Source organism: Acanthopagrus latus, chromosome 8 (assembly GCF_904848185.1).
Source record: "Acanthopagrus latus isolate v.2019 chromosome 8, fAcaLat1.1, whole genome shotgun sequence".
Lineage (NCBI taxonomy): Eukaryota > Metazoa > Chordata > Actinopteri > Spariformes > Sparidae > Acanthopagrus > Acanthopagrus latus.
Genome location: NC_051046.1, coordinates 11583933 through 11607917, shown reverse-complemented (window position 1 = coordinate 11607917; position 23985 = coordinate 11583933). Strand labels below are relative to the sequence as shown.

General features: G+C 42.0%; 1 protein-coding gene across 2 annotated transcripts; it reads right to left on the bottom strand.

The window, feature by feature from the left end:
* Positions 1 to 67: 67 nt before the first annotated feature.
* Positions 68 to 19733, bottom strand: eps8l2 (EPS8 like 2). Of its 2 annotated transcripts, none has more exons than XM_037105903.1 (19): positions 19625 to 19733; positions 13578 to 13642; positions 11506 to 11667; positions 11247 to 11396; positions 9989 to 10068; positions 9245 to 9354; positions 9078 to 9148; positions 8825 to 8951; positions 7093 to 7181; positions 6928 to 7002; positions 5613 to 5761; positions 5251 to 5422; positions 5122 to 5156; positions 4930 to 5035; positions 4733 to 4852; positions 2850 to 2925; positions 2582 to 2750; positions 1911 to 2043; positions 68 to 955 (listed from the first exon to the last, which is right to left on the bottom strand). In XM_037105903.1, the coding sequence occupies exons 1-19, from the start codon at positions 19716 to 19718 to the stop codon at positions 878 to 880; spliced, it is 2061 nt and encodes a 686-aa protein (XP_036961798.1). In that variant the 5' UTR covers positions 19719 to 19733; the 3' UTR covers positions 68 to 877. The 2 variants fall into 2 exon arrangements, with proteins under 2 accessions (XP_036961798.1, XP_036961799.1); XM_037105904.1 differs by lacking the exon at positions 19625 to 19733 and adding an exon at positions 13757 to 13904.
* Between the last annotated feature and the right edge of the window lie 4252 nt (positions 19734 to 23985).

Sequence of the window (23985 nt, the reverse complement as noted above, 5' to 3'; positions counted from 1 at the left end):
TTTTTCCACCTCTGGTATGATTCATCCACACACAAACACGAAAATCAAGCACAAGAACAGATGTCAGTGAGTTTATTATTTTTTTAATTATATTCTTTTTTTAACAGTATGTCCCATCATATTTACAACCCCCGTTGAATGTTCTCGGAAATCTTCATTTAGTAATTGTTCACGACACATAATCTCATGTATTCCATTAGTGTTCCCGTTTGTCTGCAGGTCGAAATGTCAAAACATCATGCTGCATAAAAAACACATTCAATGACAGCAGCTCACCGTTACCGGACAATATCTACATGCAGGATTATTGAGAGTTTAATTTTTTGGGTGCGAGATGCAAATCAACCAGTTACCGACCAGAATGAGACGACTTCTGATGCCTGCTAGGACGACTTAACACAGAGAGAGTTTTCTTATTCAGTAAACCTGTAAACAGTAATGTGGAAATAATTGGCTGTATATCAGAAAATGTGTCCAAACATTCTGGCACAAATTTAGATAAGCAATGACTAATATCTGCTTATTCACCAAATCATTCAGTAAACAGCTGCAGTATTGACAATGAGCATAAACGTCGACCACACCTGTTCGTACGTTACATGCTTTCACATGCGCGCGCACGCACACACACACACACAAAACTGTACATAGATCTATACTGTATGTTCCTCTTTGCAAACAGCAACAAAATCTGATGAGACAATGAAAACAAAGACGACATAATTAGATAAGAAAAAAACACTTGAATGCATACACATTGGGTGATACAAAATAAATATACAATTAAAAATGTATACAACATGTCAGTATGTACGACTTTGGATTAATTTTAAGAGCGGTGATCAGACCCAACGTGCCTGGGTGGTTTCGCGCTGGTTCAGTCTTTGCTGCCGGATTCGATCCTCTCCTGCCTCCGCTTCATGATCTCCTGCAGCTCAGAGTCTCCGCTGCTCTTCTGTAAGAGAGATACACCAAGATTTATCTTTAGTTTTTAAAGTTATAAAAGCTTTTCTTTCTTCTTTGAGAGATTCACCCATGACAAAGTCTGCGGCCCTGATTGAAGAAAGGACTCATTAAGGACGATAACTGCATTGTTAAGACATAAAATTGCAAAATCGGCAACTGACTGGTTAAAGAGTGCTGCTTGTCTTATCTTAACAGACTTCAAGGTCCTTTACATCAAAGAGCATGACTCATTGAACAAAGATGTTAAAAAAAAATTAAAAGTACTTCAAAAGTCTTTTTCAGAGCATTTAAAGCAGAGGAGTAGACTGTAAATGATCCTGTCAGCTGTCAGAGCTCACAGACTCACACTGTATAATCAATATAAATGTACTCCGAAAAGTGTGTATGACTTGCATTACACTATAACGCCCCCATACTTTAGCACGAGTCTGCACATGGAGAGAAATATATGGAAGCAATGTGGGGAAATGTTCCCTCAGATGTGTGATCATTAAGGCAAAGAGAAAACCAGGAGAGTGTGCATCTTCAAAACATGCACAAAAGTGCATCTTGTCATGAACATATTCTACATAACTTGATGATATCATCATCCATGTGGCAGGTTGTTAAATTGTTGAATAGTCCTGATTAGACTGTGTACACGCCCACTTATTGACTGCACCTGTATTAATTATTTGAGTGTGACTCACTTACAGTCTGACAGCTGACACAGGCCTCCACAGTACATACCTGAGTGTGACGACTTGTCCTAACACGCTGCGAGACTGAAAGTTGACAGCTGTGCTTACTTTTCAGATCTATTTATGTTTGTTTTTTACAGATTCTTCTGTTCTTTGGTTGCTTTTAGCTTCTCTTTTTTTGTCAGACCATGAATGAAGCAGCCGGGTTTGTAACTGGTGTGTGAGCAGGTTGCACGTAAGTGCGAGTGTCAGTGTGTGACGGACCTCCAGCTGTCCTTTCTGCACGGTGACCTGACAGTACACACGGCTGCCTTCGTCTCCACACACCGCCTTCAGTTCTTCCTTGTTGAGGGAGAACAGCTGAGCTCCGGTCAGGATCCCCAAACATTCAACCGTCCTGCACACGACACAGACAGACAACTCATTTACTCATTGTTATGTATATGTTGTACTTCATAATTTTACTTTATTTCCAAAGTACACTGACGCTGTAGATCCAAAAAAGGTTGTCTTGTGTCATTTTGACATGCAATAGCAGGAAAAGTACAAGTGTAATCAATTGATTTAATAAAGACTTCTTTGGGGTGTGTCTGCTCCAATGTCCTGGTAACCTGCACGTCAGCTTACTAACTTGATGTTATTATACCGCCTTCAAATGGGGTCATGTTTACTGTGTTCACAAGACAGAGTCCATATGAACACCTTCCTCTTGTGGTATTCACAACCTCTGAAGTGGAAATTTTCTGAAAGCTCTGCGTTCAGAAGTTGCTCACATTTTCAGAAACAGCAACAGCCATTAAACATTCTAAGCACTTCCACACTGAAAGAATACAATTTATGACAAATATAATACTATCTAACATTTCAGTCAGGACATAGGGGGCGTGGGGAGGCATTTTTATGTGGTGGGTCGATGAGCGTCATGGGCGACTTACGGTTTCGAGAAACCTTTCGCAGTGAGCCATGTGGTCACCTGCTCTGCGTTTGAGTCGAAGGTGAGCGGTACGTTGCTGCCGGCTGATCGCTCCACGCGGATCTTCCTGGGTGGCTGGGCTTTGTTTGCGGTGATCATCATCAATAACTCATTGTTGACCTCATCCATCACTGCAGCGCAGAAACACCAGACGTCAGATAAACCTGTGAGAGCTGCTTATTTTAAAAAATCCTAAATCTGACTTTGTTTACGTGTTTGCGTCCACTCACTCTTGTCTTTGGGTCTGCCCTTGTTGAAGCTGTCTCCAGGGCTCAGAGTACCAGGAGGTGACGTCCTGTAACCGTGCTGCACACACACAGACACACACACAAACACACAGTTCATGATAAAGCAACAGCAGCCAGTATTATTCTAAAAACAGGTTTTGTCTTTCACCTCACTCTATGTTTTTGCCCGGGAGCCAAAAGCAAAATATGTGTGTGAAAGTATTTCTCTCCAGGAAGAACAACCACATGCAGGAGCTGCTGCAGGTTGTTGGTGAACCTGCATGCAGTGTGAATGCTTGCAGTGTGTGTCATTGCGACGGAAGGCTTTCAGTGTGTGTGTGTATGAACGTATGCTGTAGGGTCACAAGTGTGGAGAGTTTGCAGACAAAACTCTCTCGGACCCCTGCTCAGTTGATACGACTGCAAATGTTCTTCCAAAAAGGAAAAACCCATTAACAGTAATTAATGAGCTTTTATCTGTGTTGCCTCCTTATCTCCATGATTCACACAATGTGTTATCTCCTTGTGTCCTAATCATATTTTGTACTTCAAACCCGGAAGAGACAATTCCCGGCTGCAATACAAATGCATCCACAAGCAGTGATAGGAGACCTTGAGCTGTCTTTAGTTAAAGATTGCCCACATTTCCCAAAATTCATCCTGACCTCCTGCCTGAGGTCAGGCCTGAGCTTGTGCAGCTGAGATAAGGATTATGACTGCAGGCGAAGTGAGTGAAAGTGAGACGACACAGACGACTGCAGAACATAACGCTGACATAAAATCTATTCAAAACACAACATGTCCTGAAGCCGTGGACGCAGATCCTGGTGGGTACAGAAGAAATTATCTTTAAACAACTTGTGTAAGAGAAAATATGTATTTGTTATTTATCTATTAGATGCTGAATCCACTTTTAAACACATAATTACAACACTTTTACAGGTTTTTGTTTATGTCGCCTCTATGTGTCCTGCTCAGCATTCAGAACCGTTGCAGAGCGTTCATACGTCCTCTTTTTGGGGGAAAACAAGCGCTGTAATAGTGCTGGCACCAAACAGAAATAAGCTAGTGGCACCATGCCTGAAAGTAGCTTTTTCTGCATTTTGCACGTCAATTAGTTCAAAAGTAACCCACTTTACAATTGTCTTTAATCCCTGAGAAATGCGAGGTGCAGCACAGCAAGAGATCTTCAGGCTATCAGCGGAGTGGATGTAAATGGTAAACTGTGGGACCCAGCCGCTCAATGCCTGTGTCAAACACTTAATCACAGTATTGATGTTAGTGAGTACATTAAATGCGAGCTGAATGCGCCTGTAGATCGAAGTGAAACATAAAGGAGTCTGAGTGATTGTGTAACTACAGTTTTGACTGTGAAAAATACAGCCCTCCTATAAAACAGATGTTTTTAGAATGGAGTTTGGTGTAACACTCTGTCCACTTGAAAGACTGTCAGAAGCATAGGGTTAATAATTCACATCAATTGAGCTGACCTTCCTTCAGTAATCAACGTTATAAACAGTACAAAGTAACGTAGGAAGCGGGGCGCTCTCTCCGATAATAGTCGCCACATTTCCCCACGGGCCCAGTACGCCACCACATACCTCCATTAACTCTACAGAGATTTGCGCCCTTGCCTCATCTAAATTGCGTTCTGTCCTACCGAGTACACAGTCAGCACATAAACTGGTTTCTTAACACTGCTGCAAAGTCTGCAACACCTTCTGAAATGAAACTTGACATCGCATTGCCTGTGGGAAAGCTAAAAATACACGGCTACACAAAAGGCTCCGATATACCGAGTGTGACTTGAGTTTTTAACCAAACACTCAGAGAAGTCTTGAAAGAATGTGATGTTAATGGGCTGAATGTAGAGCACAGCAGGTCACCTGGCTGAAGACGCCCTCTGGCTCCTCTATCTTCACCACGTCCAGGATGTTGAACGGGACGTAGCCGGCCTGTCCGCTGCGATTCCGTAGTTTCCACCACTGTTTGTCGTCCTCGATCACCTGCAAGTTACTCGCATGTTACTCCACAGCACATTTGGCTTCAGCTATGTGTCAGTCTCTGCTTCAATGGTTTTTACCTCAAGGATTTCATCCTGCAACACTGACAGCTCGTTGGCATTCCTTGCTACAAAGTGGTAGCGAATTTTGGCATATTTGCGGGAGGGGGGCATCCCGTTGTAAGACCTGTTAAGACACACGTTAAGCTCTCATGGCAGTTTGTTTTTGCGTTTAAAGGCACAGAAGAGTGTGTGAGAGACTCCATTACTTACCCATTTGAAGAGCTCGAGGAATGAGTTCCGTAAAACTGCAAAAACAGAGAGATTGTTACAGTTTTCTGGAGTTTGACTGTGATGATCAGTATATTTAGAGATGATGACAAACAAAAAAGAAACCCTTACGTCCTCAGCAGAGTGTTTCCTGTAATCAGGGCTGATGGGACTCGCCAATGGCCCCGTGTTGAGGCCTTCTGTTTCCCACGGAGCCGTCCTAAAGAGCTCTGCCGGTGGCTCCCAGCCGTTACGAAATTTTGGGTAATAAGGAGGAGCGCACTGATCCCTGGGCCACTCTGCTCTGCAGGAGGAAGTGGAGGCACAGTCAAAAAGGTGACCTTTAAGCGACACATCTGTACAGGCAGTAATAATGCCCTCCTGTCGCTGCTCACAATGTTCAAGCAGCACCCTACATGGTAGCTGATTGTGTCTGTGTCAAACTGTGAAGCACTCTGGACAAAAGCGCTTTATAAGAGCAGACATTTATGTACCTGGGTTTGGTCCATCCGTCCCCCAGCAGCTCGAAGATGGTCATCTCTTTAGGGCTGAGGTGTCCCCGCAGGAAGTCCACAGCGTCTCTGGAGAGGTGAGGGGAGATTACTGAACGCACCAGTTCAGGACTTCCACAGCTCTGCAGCACCTGTGGACGCATTCACAAGGTTAACGGTCAACAGGGAAAGGATTAAATAAGTGTATACTTCTGTCTACTTCTCCTCCAGCATGTAAAAGGTTTTCTGTTCTTTCCATTTTTATTTTGTTGTTTCTAAAGTTTTTAAATTTGATGGTTTATTTTATGCCATTTTATTTTTTACATACACCAGTGACATATTTTCACATGACAATATTACCTACACTGGAAAAAATAACATTTCAATAAATACTAAATATTATATGGAACAAGGAAAACTGTCTTTATATCTCACTGAAATGTCAACAATATATTACATGTTTTTCTACAAACACAAGCTGTGGCTCAGGAACTTAAAATCAGCATGCTTACTCACTTTTTATTTGAATCAGGAAATATACGATTAAGGAATAAGTGAACAAGACAAAAGATATGACTCAACATTCAGCATTAATTTTCAATACTTATAAGTTTTTCTATACTCTTGACACACTTTGGCCACTCCATTAGTAATATGAAGCTTTGATACCTAGCCCTTATATTCACCAAAGAATAAATAAACAGCAGAAAACAACAGTGGTATCCTTAATAAAATATTAGCTGTTAACTGCATCAGAAACCCATTTTAAATCCAGTAAAATGTGGATTCATTTTGCATTTTCAAGCAACTTAAAACAGGATAAACATGGAAGCTGCTGTGTGTTGAGACTGACTGTTGAGCAGCTAATAAGCACGAGCACCCCGCTCTATATCTTTATCTCCACCTTATCAAGCAAATCCAAAGTGTCCAGAGGTCTGCGCACAATATCAGCACAGGGCACTAATCACAGCTTAGTGTTTGTATCCAGCAGTATCGAAGGAGTGGCTCAACACTGCGGCTTTGGAAACCAACCTTATGTAATTGTGGCCGCACCTGAGTCAGAGCTGAAAGCCACGTCGCTCCAGTCGGGTGAGAGTTTAGCAGAGGCTGAGTGGGTGTGGTGCCATTAAAAAATACAAACAAACGTCTGATGGTGACAATGCAAACTCTAAACTGTTTCAGCCTTTGCATTTAAACAAGCTCAGGGCATTTTTTTGTCAGACGTGGAGAACTTATTTATACCCTTAACCACCAGTTGTTGAGGATGACGGGATGTCAGCCTTCATATGTATCGACCTGTCTGATTCACAGCTCTTACCAGCTCCAGCGGGCCGAAGAGGAAATGAACCAGCTCAGACGCGCTTGGATTCTGTATATGTTTCTTCAGTTTGGCCTGCAGGGGGAGCAGAGACAGATACATGGTGAGAAGGTGATGAAGGGCGGCGGATGAACGAGGGGAGGTTAAGGAGCTGTGATATCTCACCAAGAGGTTGAAGGCCAGCTTCAGTTTCTGCAGGCTGTCAAGGAACTCTCCTTCGGAGGGGGGCTTGGCTCGCAGGGTCAGCATGCCCTCTGTAAACAAGCAGAGCAACAATGACCACATGCGGACTCCAGAGTTACCAGCCGACTGACCAGACCGGACACGGGTTTCACTCTCTGGCCAGGGTTCACGGACTTAAATGTTGTTTTTCCATCTCTAGTAAAGCTCTCAATTTATGCTGTGGATTGACCAATGTGCTCTTGCCTGATAGCAATTATAAGTAATACAGGAGACGGACATTTGGAACTGATATACAGCTGAAGTAAGAATAAAAATCTTAGTTTCAGAATTTACACCTGAAATAACCACTGATGGAATACAACTATCTACAATTCACTCAAGTACTGTACTCAAGTACATTTTGAGGCGGTTAGCCGATTAATATGTTTCAGTTGTTAAAACTTTTTAGTTAAATGTAATGTAGTCTACTTGGTACTTCTGAGAAGATTGGTTTCCTGACCTTTTAAAAATGGGGTCAACGTACAATTTACAGTGTGGTACATTTTTAAATTAATGTATTAAATTGGAAATCAGACACAAAAACCTCCAAGAGATACTGATAATTGCACAAATGCTGAACATCGGTCCCAATAATTGTCCGGGCTGATAATCAGTCTATCAATTGACTTACACATCTCCAGTGAACATAAAGGTAAGCAAACAGCTCTACAGATGAGAAGCTCACCTTGGCCAGAGAGCAGGTCAGCGACAGATGTGCGACATCACAGTTTCTCAACTCGAACTACTCAAATTCAAATAATGCATTGGAGTATAATAATACTTTAAATTGTATTTTCAGTGGTTTTGAGGTTTCCAATTATATAAAAGTGTTTGGCATTTGAGAACTGCTTAATTTTTAGAAATATAGTAACAAAACCTTTATACATCTGTCTAACAAGAAGAGTCCCCTCATGGGATCCAGACAGATTCAGATCGAGGTTGAGAAACTGATTCTCTAGACATCACTTACGTCTCTGTAGTCAGTGACAACACACATTCGTGTTACTTTTACATGGTTATAACCAACTACATGCATGGAATCAAAACACTTGCTGTATGTGTGTTTGCCTCTGACACAGGCACATCAACATGTATGTTACATGTGCAGGTCGTCTGCACAGGAAACGTGTGTATAAATAAAAACACAGCATCACAACACAGCCAGTGTTGGACCGTAAAACATTACTCAGCAACATGTTACAGTAATATTGTTACTTTGCACAGTACTTACTAAGGGAAGTAACTGCTATTACACTTTCAGTTAATTAACTTTTGGTTTCAGTCCCTGTAAATATTAGGATTGTTTTGACACTAACAATCAGCATCTCTTTGCACAATTACTCAGTTTTATCTCTGTCAAGGCAAAAACAAAATGATAGAACTGTAAAGATCAGACAAATCAACATTTCTGTGGGTGTGACATGACATTAATACACCAGATCAGCACTCTTTAGAAGTGAATAAGAAGTAATAATATTACATCAGTTATGACACATGAGTAATGAGCACTGTGTTACTTAACAGAACCCCAAACTGGCTACCAGTACCACACATGCACCCCTGGATGAGAGTCCCGGGGTCACAGGACACAAAAAGACACAAACATGTCGATGTGAGCAATATGAACATATTGTCACTGCATTCGTCCACCACATCAGAAGAAAGGGAGACAGACCTGCTGGTCCTTTCTTCTTATTCTTCTTACTCTTGTTGCGATTGCTGAGCTGAGAAAAGGCCTCTGCGGCCTTTTGCAGCCGCGCCACAAAGATCTCGATGTCATCCAGGGCACAGTTGAGGATTTGCTGGGGAAGACAAATCCTGGGGTTTAGCATGAAGAATATGCCATTATGAGACAGTGAAAGGAGCTGTGTCATATAATGACATGGTGATGGCATCGCTAGAAAAAAAACCCCAAAAAAAACGCTCACCACATCCTTCTCAATGCGCTGGGCCAGCTTTTCATGTGACTCTCCGTCATTTTGTCCGGAGGCTCGTCTATCTGCATCCAGATACAAATACACCCATGTGATTAAACAGAGGTAAAGATTAAAGAGCGCTTTTTAATCGTGTGCATGTGCAGTTTGTGTATTCTCACCTATTGTGTTTGGGGCTGCCACTCGTCCCCTCCCAGCTGGCGAGGGGCCTTTAGGGGCCGATGGAGGGAGGATTGTTTCTCTGTGACGCTTCATTTTCTCCTGATTCACCCTGGAGGAAGATGAAGAGGCAACAAAACTTTCAGCAACTATTAACTATCAACTACTATTAAAAGGTCAGTGTCATCACAATATTCATTAGGGTGTTTTCTACAGCATCATAATTAATGTTGCTTCTGGAGCATCCTTGCAATTGACCAACTACATCTTTGAGATGTTGTAGATTTGTGACCAAGAAGAGAATGCTAGTGGGAGAAGTCAGCTTTTCTAAAGTAATGTTAACTCTGGTCTATTTAAATGATCTGGGTTAAGGTAAACCTAACAAAGTATTTTATTGACTGAACCTGACCAACATGCAACAGGCAACAGAAGACAAAAAAAATCAACTAAGGCAAATGAAGTCAAATACTGCAAAAAGTCAAGACTGACTATCGCATGGGAAATCGAATCCAGCCTCCTGGGTTCAAGTGTTTCGTTTCATCTATTCAACACACATGACTCACTCCCTCTGTGGACTTTGCTGTTTTTTCAACAGCAGTAATGGTCCTGGAGCAACACTAATTATGGTGTCGTAGGAACAACACCCACAGAGCAAGATAAACCATGGCGAGGGCGTGTGTGTGTGTGTGTGTGTGTGTGTGTGTGTGTGTGTGTGTGTGTGTGTGTGTGTGTGTGTGTGTTCTCACTTCAGTGTCTGAAGCCTCATTTTCTTCCCATGCTTGTTGTCTCCAATGGCACTATCTATATCTGCATGAACCATCTCTGCCTGGAGAGAGAGAGGAGAGACACGGAACACAAAACGTTTCTGACTTTGTCTTTCACTCGAGATTCAATGACAATATTAACCGAATGCTGACAATAACATTTACCTCATGATGGATTCTACTCAACTGGACCGAGTGATTGATTAGATTCTATTTAAGTTGGGATGCAGTTAGTTTTGCTATTTTCAAGTCTACAACCAAAGGCACTGGAATAGCTTATAGTCAGTTCATGTATGGTTGCTCTAAGAATTAGGAGCACTCTTATCAAGCCTTTCCTGTTGCTGTTACGTTAAGCGAACACACCTTGCATTAATAAGATAAGATAAGATAAGATAAGATAAGATAAGATAAGATAAGATAAGATGAAGAAATTCACTTGTTACAGCAGCTTGCAACAGTGATTGAGAAATGTCTAAAAGAACATATTGAATCAAGATAAAAGCAAACCAAAATACACAAAGTTATATACTAGCACTAATAATAAAGACTATATTCACACTATTCACCTTTCAAATACAAATATGATCAAGAAGGGCAATTGCACAGGATACTTGCACTCATCATTGTAATACACAAATACACAAATAAGTATATACAAATAACTATAATTGCACAAGGTAGTTGTGTGTTGTTATTTAATAACTTATTTATTTGTGTGTAGTTTGTCTATTTGTTTGTATGTATTAACTTGTGATGCATTCTGTGACGCATGCTCACTAAGAGTGAAAATAAATACTACAATTATCTGACCTATCGCTTGGTACATATATACATACAGCTAAAATATGTTTAAATTAAATACACTTATCACAAAAAAAATTAAGCTTTTCTCAAAACCACATCTTTTTGACCCCACATTAATTTATATTATTTCAATAAAGCCAAAGGTAAACTAGATCATCATTCTTAAAACTGACCAGCAATGATTCAGAATTATAAAGAGGGTTTTACACTAAGTTATAGTATTATAGATCCTCCCTTGAGCAAATATCTGAAAAAGGCTGCCAAAAATGTAAACGGATACACAGAGGCACGCTGCCACCAGCAGCACTGAAACCTGACCTGGCGTTCCAACAACAGATGCTTGGATTTATGAATGACGCCATACACAATGCCAGCCAATCATGCGCAGATAATGAGGGAGGCAAACTGAGCCTGTAACATTCAAACTGAGACTCACCTCCACCTCGTCACAGTGGAAGAAGTGGATGTCGGGTTTGTGTTGCTCCTTGTCCTGACACACCAGCAGCAGCACGGAGGGATAGCGTGTCTGGTTGAGCACCGTCTGACTCATGTGGATGGTGGAGAGAGGGAAGTTCTCCAACTCCTCCTGCAGGAGCACAACAGACGACTGGTTAAAGACGTATCTGAGCAGAATGACTCCTCAGTGAGATAATATAAGACAAGATGTCAAGTTAACGTGACATCTTTTTCGTTACCTGTGTGTCACAGTCCAACAGCCTGACCGCCTTGTCGGTGACCTGCAGGAGCATCTCCTGGGTCCAGATTTTGTCTTTTGTGTCCAGAAGGACCAATTTCTTGATGGCATCGTCCACTGTGGTAATGGACTCTGTCTTGTCCATGATGAACGTGGAGAGATGCTGAGGAGAAAACAGGGAGTTGGTAAATGAAGGACAACATTTATGAGTGACTAAAGGGTTCGCACACACACACACCAAATCTGACTTCAGTTGCCATCAACCCTAAGTCTCACTAATCACCAAATAATATCTTGTTTGTTTAATCCATGCCGAACTACAGGTGTAAAATCAGCAACTATGACTCGGACAGTCGCCAACAAGCAGAAACATTAGCCAACAGAAAAAGTGTCAAAAACTGTCTGGCCCAACTTTACTGCAGACATAAACACATTTACAGACTGATAATAAATAAATAGTTTTGGTCTCTACAGCTGATTTCCATGTTCATGAAAACTATATGGGGGGAAGAACAATGAATCATTATTACAATTAAGCATAATTAAAGGAGAGTCAAATTCAAGTGAGCGTTAGATGCTAGCTGTTAAGCTGTGTGTCAGCCACCAAGCTTCATTCAGCTCGCCTCAGCTCCACCCACGCACCACCTCTTTCTCGCCAATTTTTGGATTAGTGGTGTGCAGCTACATACTGCTACCAAGATGGTGACGTCTTGAGTCACCTGAGCTTCTCAGTGGCTCCTGATGAAAGTGTGGGTGATGTCATGGAGACTGCGTCCATGATTTACACAGTCTATGGTTGCCAAGAACATTTGGACAACTCCCTATAAAACCACAGAGTTTTTAGCTTCAGAGGTGTTGCATATCTTGTTACCTTTGGACGGAGCCAAGCCAGTTGTTTCTCCCTGTTTACAGTCTGGATGCCAAGCTAAGTTAACTGGCTGCTGGCTACAGCTTCTTGTTCAACATACAAAAATAACACTGGTATCCATCTTCTACGTCTCATCATAAATCCTGAACTATTCCTTTGACTGTAACTGTACATTCAGGCCTGTTTTCTTATGCACAGTTTTTACCTGCTAAAATCTGTATTTCTGAGTGTTTGTTAGCTGTGAATAACATGACATCAAAACTTCCACAGCTCTGCATGCAACTGCTGCCAACGTGGCAGGTATCTGTGATTACCTGCCCACGTGTGATAATGGGGAGGCAGTCACATAAATCCTACCTGCGCGGACCCGGGACATGGTTCAATAACACCACCATCCCTGATATGAAGCACGTTCCCACCTCCCTAAATCAACTCCCCACTGCTGCAATCAGAGGCCTGATTGCTCTGTTATGACCGAGTTCCCGTAAATGAGATGTAATTGAGAGATTAGCCAGAATGTCGGCTTTTATATCTGGGAAACAGAACAACACACAATAACCTCTATAGAAAGTTTTACTTTAATCTTGTTTTTTTTTTTTTTTTTTTACTTCAGTTTCAGTGACCTATTAAAATTCAAATTCCTAAAATTTGTAGATCTTCGTTTCAGATTTTTTTAAAAGCCTTTTGTGTTTACAGTGTGTCAGAGAGGAGAGACTCTGATCAAAGGTCCTTCAAACTGAAGACGTAATGGTTATGGGGTTTAAAACTAAGTTACCAGAATGTCCCATTTTAAATCCTAATTCCATGTTTTTATATACATTTTAAAATTCACTATCCATTCTATTTCTAAGTTCATTTAATGTAATATCCAGTCAGATATTCACCAAGGCATTTGAACATGTATCAAATGCATCAGCAACAACAAAACAACAATACAGTAAATTATATGAAAATGTAAACAATACTTAATAATACAAAATGAAGGTACGGTGCAATGCATGGGAAAGTGCAAGTGTCCACTTGTGAGGTTTTCTATAAAAGGAAATGATTAAATATTAACTTACTACAATGACTTTTAACCTCGTGATTCATTCATTCAGTTTTGATACATTACTTTGCTTATTTCTAAAAACTTACAGGCTGAAAATCACAACTATTATCAAAACATGCTTTTTTCTGAGAAACATAAACAGAGCGGGTCTTACCTCGACATGATACTGTGACGTCTCATGCATGATGTAATTGGAGTTGGAGTACTTTTTCCTCTGTTCTGTAGATGAGAAAACAGCGATATCAAAAGGGAGAAAGTAAAAGAAAATCAGCACCTCCTGCCTGGGATCTTACTGTATATCCCACTATGTAAACAACGAGCGGTGACACAGACCTGAGGTCCACATGTTGCATGTGTGAGCAGAGCGACCAGATGAAGACCGATGAAACAAAACACTAATGTGAGAGCTGAGAAAACCAGCGGAGCAATAAGGAAGTGGCGAGGGCACGTAACCTGTGTATGTCGGGCAACTGTTGACACACGACAGTGTTTTTGTCAATATGATTTACAGTAGCGCAATAAAACCTCCACAAGAAATGCATTAGTAGTCAAATACTACTTGAGAGTTTTCATATTTTAGCATAATTCTGTGCCCAAAAGTGTCCGTCCAGTGGGCAAATAAACAGGAAAAGGACCATTCTGAGAAGTTAATCATTAAATCTCATATCAAAGTGTCTGTGTGACCAGATATGCCCTCTCTCACGTAACAGTGAGACGGTCAGACTGGCTTTAAACCTCACTCTATCCGGGACACCAATCAGAGGCACAGATTTACTGAGGAGTCAAAGATCAATGACGCCACTTCTCGACAGCACCACCCCTTCCTCGTTTGTGGCACAGTATAATAAATTGTCAGGTTGAAATGCTGCTGAGATCACTCCTGAGCGAGGTTTCAACTCTTTTTTAATACTGGCCTCCAAAGAGTTGAAATAAAAAATTATAAAATAAAAAAGTATGAATGAGTAACTTGTATGAATGCCTCCTCACTTCCTCTCAGACCCAAACTGCACAAACATCATTCTGCACAGCGAGGGTCGAACATCAAAGTGAGGTCAAAATACATCTTTAAGTGAAGCGAAGCTTTATATGTAATTATGACTGGCTACACAACATCAACTTATCCATCAACTCTGAAGTCAATATGGTTAAACTTCTTCTTCTAGGGTAGCTTTTTAACACACCCTGCAGTTACAGAGCAGCTAAACAAAAACATGATGACAATTGCATCAGTGAATCAAAAACCATAAAGTTGAAGTCTGAGCTGCTAAACAGAGTACACCCATTAAAAAGCTCTCACGTTATAATCTTATTCAGTGCTATTGCTGTTGCACTTAACCTTTTAAAGATTAAGGCATGAAAAGATAAATGTAAACGTAATGGTTAACAGTTTCTGTAGACGGACAAGGGTGCATTGACATCACAGACTGAAGCATACAGGCATGATGCTGCTTATCAATGAGTGTAGACAAAACTAACATTGGTTAACAGAACACTGTAGTGGACTTAATGCGAGACTACACGGTGAAAAGAGGATTTTATTGGCGAGACAAAATCACAGGTGCGCTTCGACAGAGCTGCTATAAAAACTGTTATTACGTATACATAAATCTAACAGGAGAGGTTTTAACAACCGATGGCAGTGTGTCACGAGAGTCGGACATCTGAGGTGAGATTTAACACGGCGGAGCACTTATATTACAGTTAATGCAAACAAAGTATACCGTACATTTCAGATCAAATCTCATCATAGTCCATCTACAACCAACCTCCAAAACAGACAGTGGAGGATCCGACAGACTGACACTGACAATCTACAGACCACAGACTTGATGTAAGGCTACTAGCCAACACAAAAAAAATTTAAAAAAATAAACAAACAAATGAAAAAAAAAAACTGCATCTTCCAGTATCACCGCAAGAGGAAGTAACAGTAAAAAAACAACAGCCTGGAATATGATCACAACAACACATTCATGTGTGAAACAATCAAACCAGGAACTATGAAATCACTCTACAAACATTACATTACAGTTGCATGTAAAAATCGAAACGAAAAAAATCTAACGTTCGTATTGCCATTTGATCCACAGATATAATAAAATACTGATTGGCTACATTTCCTAATAGCAATTCCTCAAAACCACTACAGCAAATAAAAAAAACAAACTCATAACAATAAAGTTCAATAGTGGGATGACATCAGTAAAATGCTGAAGCATGTTTACTGCCCTCTGTGCTGTTGACTGCACTGCTGTTTTTGACTTGGCCGATGTTAAATGAGTGTGCCAGTGTGCTCATTGACCTATTTACCAGGTGAATAGTCTGCAGGTAACAATTACGGTTAAATGAGAGCATGTTCCCATCAACTCCACTGCCAGATCTCATATCAGGTCTCTTTCTGTCTCCCACCCAGCACTTTATGTTTCGTGTCAAACAAAAGCCCTGCTGTTTGTAGGACACTTGTGTCAAGAAAATGTGTGTCAAGACTCTTTATCCCCTTAGTGATGACTCGTGCGACGTAAACATGTTTCTTAGTGCTGTGACTCTAAAGCGATGTCCATGCAGGCGCCGTCACTGAGCAAATGACGCAAGCGTGTGCTTTTCCTGTTCCTGCCATTTCCTCTCTGCCGATTCCTTCCTGCTTGGCTCCCCGCAGGTGAAACACAAGCGTCAGGTGTCGTTCTGAAAGTCGAGCTCGCCCCATGTCTTATTAATGACTGACATTTATGCCAATCAATTCACAGCGCTGCGACAGCTTGCAATAAGAGCCACTTAGCAGGCAGATGGGCAGATCCTCAGGCCTCTCTCCAGAGTCATCAACCGGTGATAAACATAGCGGCTTGGCAGAACATCAAACCAATACATGACCCAGATCAATCAGACATCCCGACCTCACTAATACCTGCCCTTTATTTAACCTGACTCAGCCCAAAATCAAGACAGTCACATGCTTGTTTGATTTTTTACACAATATCATGAAACTGGTAAATTTGAACCAACTTTCTTCTAATTTAGTTTCATTAATGAAGGAATAAAATCCTTTAGTACAACATCCAAACTCCTAAACAACGCAAAATGATACGATTGTGATTATGTTGGTACAAGGTCAGGACCTGATCTCTTGTTTTTTATGATGTAATTGCAGCTCACCTTTTGGATACTGTGTCCACATCACCACACTTCACAGCCTGACTCACAACCGTCAAACTCATTTAATTAAAACAAATGAACACAGGTTCAAAGAGGCCAAACGGATGCCATTATTTTGTAAAATACAGCCACTTCACACAATTTTAAGACAAACAGACACTGACACTGTAAATATGGTTGATTGACAAAAATCAAGCAGTCGACGATGAATCACAGATAGACATTCAGGCAAAATGGTAGCGCTGGACGATACTGAAGTCCTTCAATGAGAATTTACACCTGTTGACTCACTCTTATCCCAAACACATTTTACCTGTCAGAGACATGCTCCTCAACCACAATCCAAGAAAAAAATCGAGAAAGCTGCTGAACGGTCCTAAGCCCAGTGGGTGATGAGCCTGATGTGGCACCTCTCTGCTCTACTTCAAATCTGCTGATAACAGATCAGGGCGGGAGGACCTGCGCATCATTTGCATCAGCAGCCGGCTTCCCATCATTGTGTGAATGACAGCCCGTTTTGCATGCGGGAGATTGAGCTCGGACTTTTGCTGTTGTTCCTTTATATGTTTATTCAGCACATAGCGAGCAACAGTCACATATCTATCCAAATCTCCCCCACTGTTGTGACACTGTGGTTCAGGAGGACAGTCACGCTGCTGTCATCCCGCCCTGAGAAGGTAGTGGCGGACCATCTGCTGCACAAGGCAAGACAAGCCAATGAAAAACAGCTCGGCCCTGTCACACATACGGTGGGATATTTCACAGAGATCAAGGGAGTGGGTGCGTCCTGTGGATACTTGGATGACTTGTGACACCAAAATATTTCACAGACAACGAGGTGCACGGTCAGATGGTTCAGGAACATCTTGCATCCCGCGACACTGTCATCGTCTGTCATTTGAGGCACTTTCTAAATTTGGAACAGTGCAGCGATGCATGAGAGTAGGTTGTACCTGGGTGTAGGTTTCTATCTGTACTGTACAATGTTGCCCTATGTTGGCAGAGAGGAAGGAGGTGCCGGTACAGACCAGTGAGCTCATGTCTGAGGCAGCGCGGGGAGGACCAGAGGTGAGCGAGAGCCCGCCTCTTCCTCTCCTCTTTCAATGCGCCTTTTATTCACCTGCAAGACGTGGGCATCCCCACCCTGTTCCAACCGCACATTAAAAACAGGCACGCCCTGCACTCCCTGCTAATGTAACACAGCACATTTCAGTAGCAAACACACACCCAAGCCCAAGTATGCCACAGCGAGAATAAAATGTCACATCACAGTGTTCCCTGAGTTTTAACCACAGTCATGCCAGATCAATGGTGCAGCCTGACAATGTGCGCAGATATAAAAGGAGCCCTGAAATACCACGAACACATCCTTGAGTTCAAAGAATGCACAAAAGGCTGAAAGTCAGACAACACAATGTGGTTACAGACAACAAACCCCAGCATGCCAAGCGGGCACGGCACAGAGATGAAAAACTTATGTTCCCTTCAGGGACCCAGCCTCCCTCCCACGTCCCTCAGTGTCTGACAGAGGTGTGAGCAGCCGGAGCACGGCGGGCCCCTCAGCAGGACCTTGGCCCCCTCTTATCACTGTGCGTGTGTGTGTGTTCTGGGTAGAGGACTGTGATAGGTCAGCGAGGCTGTGAGGCAGCAGGAACATGCGACAGAGAGAGAGAGTGCTGGATTTCCTGACATTTGACTAGCAAATGGTTTGAGTCAATTACACTTCTGAACCACACACCTTGATGATTTACAGTTAGAAGGTAGAAAGGTCTTCCGTTTGTGATTTGCCGATGTACAAAAATAACAATAAAGCCAATAATAATAACAATAAATCTTTAAAAAAAGAACAAAAACAGCTGGTTAACATGGTTTTTTGCAAACGCCACGACTGTATTCAGCTGCGGATTGATACATATTTGGTGCACTAGAGAGTATTTACAGCAGCAGGACGGTGTATGTGGGACTGACACAAAATAAACTACTGAAGCTTTGTTTATTGCAAGGAATTAAACTGTCACAGATTGCAATAGTTTTTAATAATTGAAGGTGAATCAGGTTTTGGCAACACAGGGAACATTTAGATTAAACTAGGGTGAATATTACAGGTAAGACAAAATATCAACACAATAATATATCTTCCCAATAAGGACCTTTACATTGTATCATCACTGGTGCAAAAAATGCTGTGGTCAGGCATTAAGCTTTGAACAGATTTGGGGAGCAGTGGAATACATGTAACAAGATTAGATTAGGTTAGGTTAGATTAGATTAGATTAGATTACTGGTACTTTCAGTAAAACATAGGATTACCATTTTAAAATGAAGGATGATGAATAAGTCTGCAACCAGGCACCTGTGCACACATGACAACACTTCAGGAGTCTCGCACACCATCACACTATTCTTGAGTGAAGCCAGGTAAGTGTGTTTTCTTATAGAAGACACGCTACATATCAAGATTACATAAAAGTAATCTTATTGATCATTTTCTTTTGTCTTTATTTGCTTATGTTTGGTATTGAGGTAATCCAAAAGTAAAGGAAGTTACATAACTTTATCAATTGTCAGACTTGGATTATGTTACTGACATTTTTTAACAGGTAATCTGTAACTTTATCGGAATACATTTTTAAAGTAACCATCCCGACCCTGGCTATGACACTATGCACTTTTTTGGACTTTGACATCACAATGCAGTTTTACCTTTTAGTGGTATTTTGTCTAATGTATCAAATATCCCTGAATCACTGCATCTTGGTGCCATTGTTATCGTGGGCAACGTTTTGTGTCAGTATCGTATCAGGAGTGACTCTGTTATTCCCGCCCCAAGCAAATACAGAATAATACAATTAGCAATGAGTAACAGTGAGCAAGGCTTCATAAAACTATTCCTCGACAAGCAAGACTGTAAAACTTCCTGCATTACAAGCTGGACACAGTCTGTGGTGGCTCATTCCAAGGGTATAAGCACAGATATAATTACATGAGAGGGGCATGTTAAGTCTTGCAGAGAGCCCAAAAGTAAAATACTCCGTCCATGCAGTCACTTACCGTAGAGGGCCTTGGCGCTGAGTTTGCTGTCCGATCTGGCCACTCCACTGCAATGACAATGAGAGGAGACGGGATTACGCTGCATGCTCTTCATCTTCACCCCTGCAACCTCTAGGATGTCACAAACCCTCTGAACCTCCCACACTGTCACTTCTCAAGAACGCGAGCCCACAAAACATACAGAGGCATGCGGTCAGCGATATATACGGAGAGCAGACTGGCCAGCACTGGATGAGATTAGCCTGAGATTCTGAGCATATGGACCAGCCAGGGGGAGGGGGAGAGGGAGAGAGAGAGAGAGAGAGAGAGAGAGAGAGAGAGAGAGAGAGAGAGAGAGAGAGAGAGAGAGAGAGTGGAAAAGGGAGAGGTGGGGGTGTGGGACATAGAGGGTGGAAAGTGCCAGGAACCCAGGCAAAGCAAACAATCCTCAACAGAGCAGCTCTGTGCCCGAGGTCCCTGACCCACACCACCTTCTGCATACTGGGTTAGTGATTCTCTGGTGTGACAGCAACTCGGCTAACACGCAGAAAGGTAAACACATGAGGGGAAGCAGGAATGTGGGCAACACTCACTTGGCTTGCCTCGAATGAGGTCCCGGGACACTCATGGTTTAAGGCATCCACCTGGAGGAAGAAGAGGATGAGAAGCAGTGTGTCAGTGTGTGTTAATGAAAGACCAAGACAGGGCTGTCGGAGGGAAAACAGCCAAAAAAAACATGCATTATTCATCTAAAGGGAGCTTTTAAATGCCTGTTGCATCGGGTATCTCTTCATTTTTCTCCCTCATTCCACTCTTGTGAGCTCTCACATGCAGTCGATGGTGTACAGGTTGAAAACATTTTTATGTACACGGCGTAAGCTTGTAGACATGGCATGCAAAGTTGAGGCCCTGACTATTGAACAGCCTGTTCTTCCACTGCAGAGAGCCAGGTGTTGGGCCTGTGCTGCTGGCAGTCGGGGGACTGATCCGGGACAATGGCAGACAGCCGGCTGATATACACTGTGTAATTAGATCCACTGTGTTCACGACTATATCTGCAATTAATTAATTTGGTTGGGTTTTACACCCAGCCACACTCGCTATTGGATAATTAGCGTGGCTTCGAAAGAGACAAACCGATGTGTAGCAAAGTGCTTCGTCTAAGCCTGAGAGGCAAACAGGAGCGTGAAAAGAGAGAAGAAAACTCTCCCACACCTTCCCCTCTGGGCTTTTAGACCTTTCTGTCAAGGCATGTACTGATGAGGTTATGTAATAAACAGTATATAAGGCCTACAGAACAAACACTCAACGACCCTAACGAGCTGTTACATAACACAGTGGGCTCTGCTAGATAATTGAAGATTTTTATCACCACATTATATATAATCACTGATAAGTGTTTCCAAGTGAACGGCTGAAGTGAGATGTATTTAACCCTGGAGACAATAATCACCTTCTACCTCATGTGACTTCTGGGGCCATGTATATCGCTTTAGGCAACCCAGTCAGTTTGTATAATTAATTGGTGGTCAGAGGTGAGGATCCTGTGTCCCCAGCAAGCATTTTAGGCGTTCTGCAAGAACAAGACCTGGAAGATACTGACCTCGTGTCACTTTGTGTCACTGGGTGTGCTTCCTACAATTAAGGCTGCAACTCACAATCATTACCTCAGCCAAGCAGGTTATGGTTTCACCCATGTCCGTTTGTGTGTTGGTTCGTCAGCAGGATTACGCACAAACTACTGAACAGATTTCCACAAAACTTGAATGGTAGATGGGTCTCGGTCCAGGATAGACCCAATTAACTTTTAGTGATCACAATTTTTCCAGAGCCCAAAGCGACGTCTTCAAATTGTGAAGTTTTTTTTCTCCAAAAGCCTCTTCATTTAATACCATGAACTAGAATTGCAGTGGAGTGCATACCTCCGCCAAGGTCCACCTTTCCCTTTCTTACTCAAACCTAATCCAGTTTTCTTTGGAGCTACGTCAAATCTACTCACTCGCAAGATACCAGCCACCTAAATACAACTGATTCTTTCATCAAGATCCACGCATTATCAACTGAGAAATGTCGTAAACATTTCAGAACCTCTCCCACTGTCAAAGAGAGTGAGAAAGGTTTCTTGGATTCATCCCCTTATCGGATCTGTGCCAAAAATGTATGAGGTCCATTCAACCCATCCTCCATCCAAGTTTCATGACAGAGGCGAAAGCATAACCTCCTTGGCGACGGTAATGACAATGAAGAGAGGCAAATCCCTACATATAAGAGCTGGTTCCAGCAAATGTTTGAAAAATGACTTTATCTATTAATCAAAAAATAGATGGCAACCAGTCTTATACTAATCAAATAAACATTTCCACTTGTCCCTGACAGCCTTATGGGACAAACGTTTCCAGGATACATGCCCTACTTTTTTTTATGAATCATAAAACTGTTTATGCATAACATGCAGCAGTAAACTACACATGTACACGGTAAAAGACTGAGTATGACAGTGCGGTCACCCAGGCTTATCTCGCAGCAGATCATAAACATAATCGCCCTGAAGAGATTATCTCCTCATATCTTCGGAGACAAAGAAAGGCTAAATCACACTGACTCTCACAGCGAAGACCAACCAGACAACGTACGATTCTGTTCCGATACACACATCTCCGGCAAAGTCCTGGCGAGAAATTCAAATAAGGAAAGAAGACTAGACTAGTCGTATTTACTTTAGTAAGACAACTCTGCACAAACGGCAGACTTCCTCTTTCTGTTGTTATCTCTCTGGTCATCTTCTCTCTCTGCTATTGTTCTCAGCTCTGGCCCTCGGCCAGGTTTCAGGAGGGAGGTGAGGCCAGAGCAGGACAGGCTGGGTGTCAAGTGTTGTCAACCTCATGACAAGAGGCCCTGTGCACACTTCTCCTCCACTCTGCCTGAGGCGCTTTTTGTTCGATGATGACAACGTCTTATTGGGTGTTAGCTGCACACCATTAGAACAACAATCACACAAAAACAGGAGCAGAATGTGCAAGACGCTAATCTTCCCAAGAAATCAAAGTGGGTCACATTCAAATAATGCCTGTTTTCAGAATGGCAGATCATATCTGGCTCTTTCAATTTTCATATCTAATGGAATGAGGTTAAACAAGCCTTGTCATATTCAACCTGCTTTCTGTGACAATAAATCATTTGAGAGCGAGAAGAGTAACAAAGATTTCTTCAGCAGTCCTGGCTCAGCTCAGCCCTCCCAGGCTCCCAGTCTCACATTTTTTTGCAGTATCAGTCATGTGGTCCATATGATTTTCTTTTTGTGTGTGTGTTGAATCTAGCTTTGGATTTGAACTTATGATATCATCTTACATGACAACAGTTTGCAGAAGAAAAACCTAAAAAGAAAACATACACACAAGAAGCCTCTCTCAGTCTTTGAAGATTGAAGAATCAAATATACCATAATGCATGGCTGATAAATCATCTTTGGTGACATACTGCAACCTAAACATTAAAGTCTGGAAACCCTGAACAAACAAATCAGAATTATAACATGGATATTATTCTGCAGTCAGTGTTCACGCTTAGAGAATGTTCTTGTGCTGTTTTACAGGCTGAGACAGAGACGCCATTCACCCTATTACAACACACTGTATCGTGATGTTGAAGATGTTATTGTAAGGTAAAAAAAAAAAGGTGCATAATGTTGCCTGACAGTCAGTGTAAACAAAAGAACAGATTTGAGCTTAGGTCTCAAACAATTGTTAATGCCACAACGTAAGGCAGCATAGAGCATAGTAGACAAAGCACAATAAATATCTATAGCAACACACCGTAACAAACCCTCAGCTTAAACAAACACCAGACAGCTTCAGCCTGATAAAGTGCTCCGTGATCTCAGCTTTTGACATTTTTCACCTCAATATGACAAAACACGAGACAGACTATGAACATGAGGTCACATCTGTCTCATGACAATATCGACACACGTCATTCTACAAAAGCTAAAAAAGCTTATGTAATGTGTCTGAAAGAAATATGAGCCCACTCTGATACGAGCAATCTGGACTTTGCTCCGCTCTCCTGAGTAAGCATTTTGTACGAGATAACAGTTACTGATTTCACCTATATCAACCCAGGCGACAACATCTGGCCGAATCAGAATGCACTGTTTTGGCACATGGCGATGATGTTACAGGTGTGTTCTGTGTGTACAGGTGCAGCGAGGAGGGTACGAGCGCACTCTCTGAATCAGGTTCACCGAGAACCGCCGCGAGAAGAAATCAGGTCAGATTTCACAGGCGGGAGGCCAATTTGTTCACATACCATTCATATAGCACAGCCCCACACGCACAGAGACATCAACGCCCTTTAAAGACGATTGCCTCTTAAATTAGCAAGCG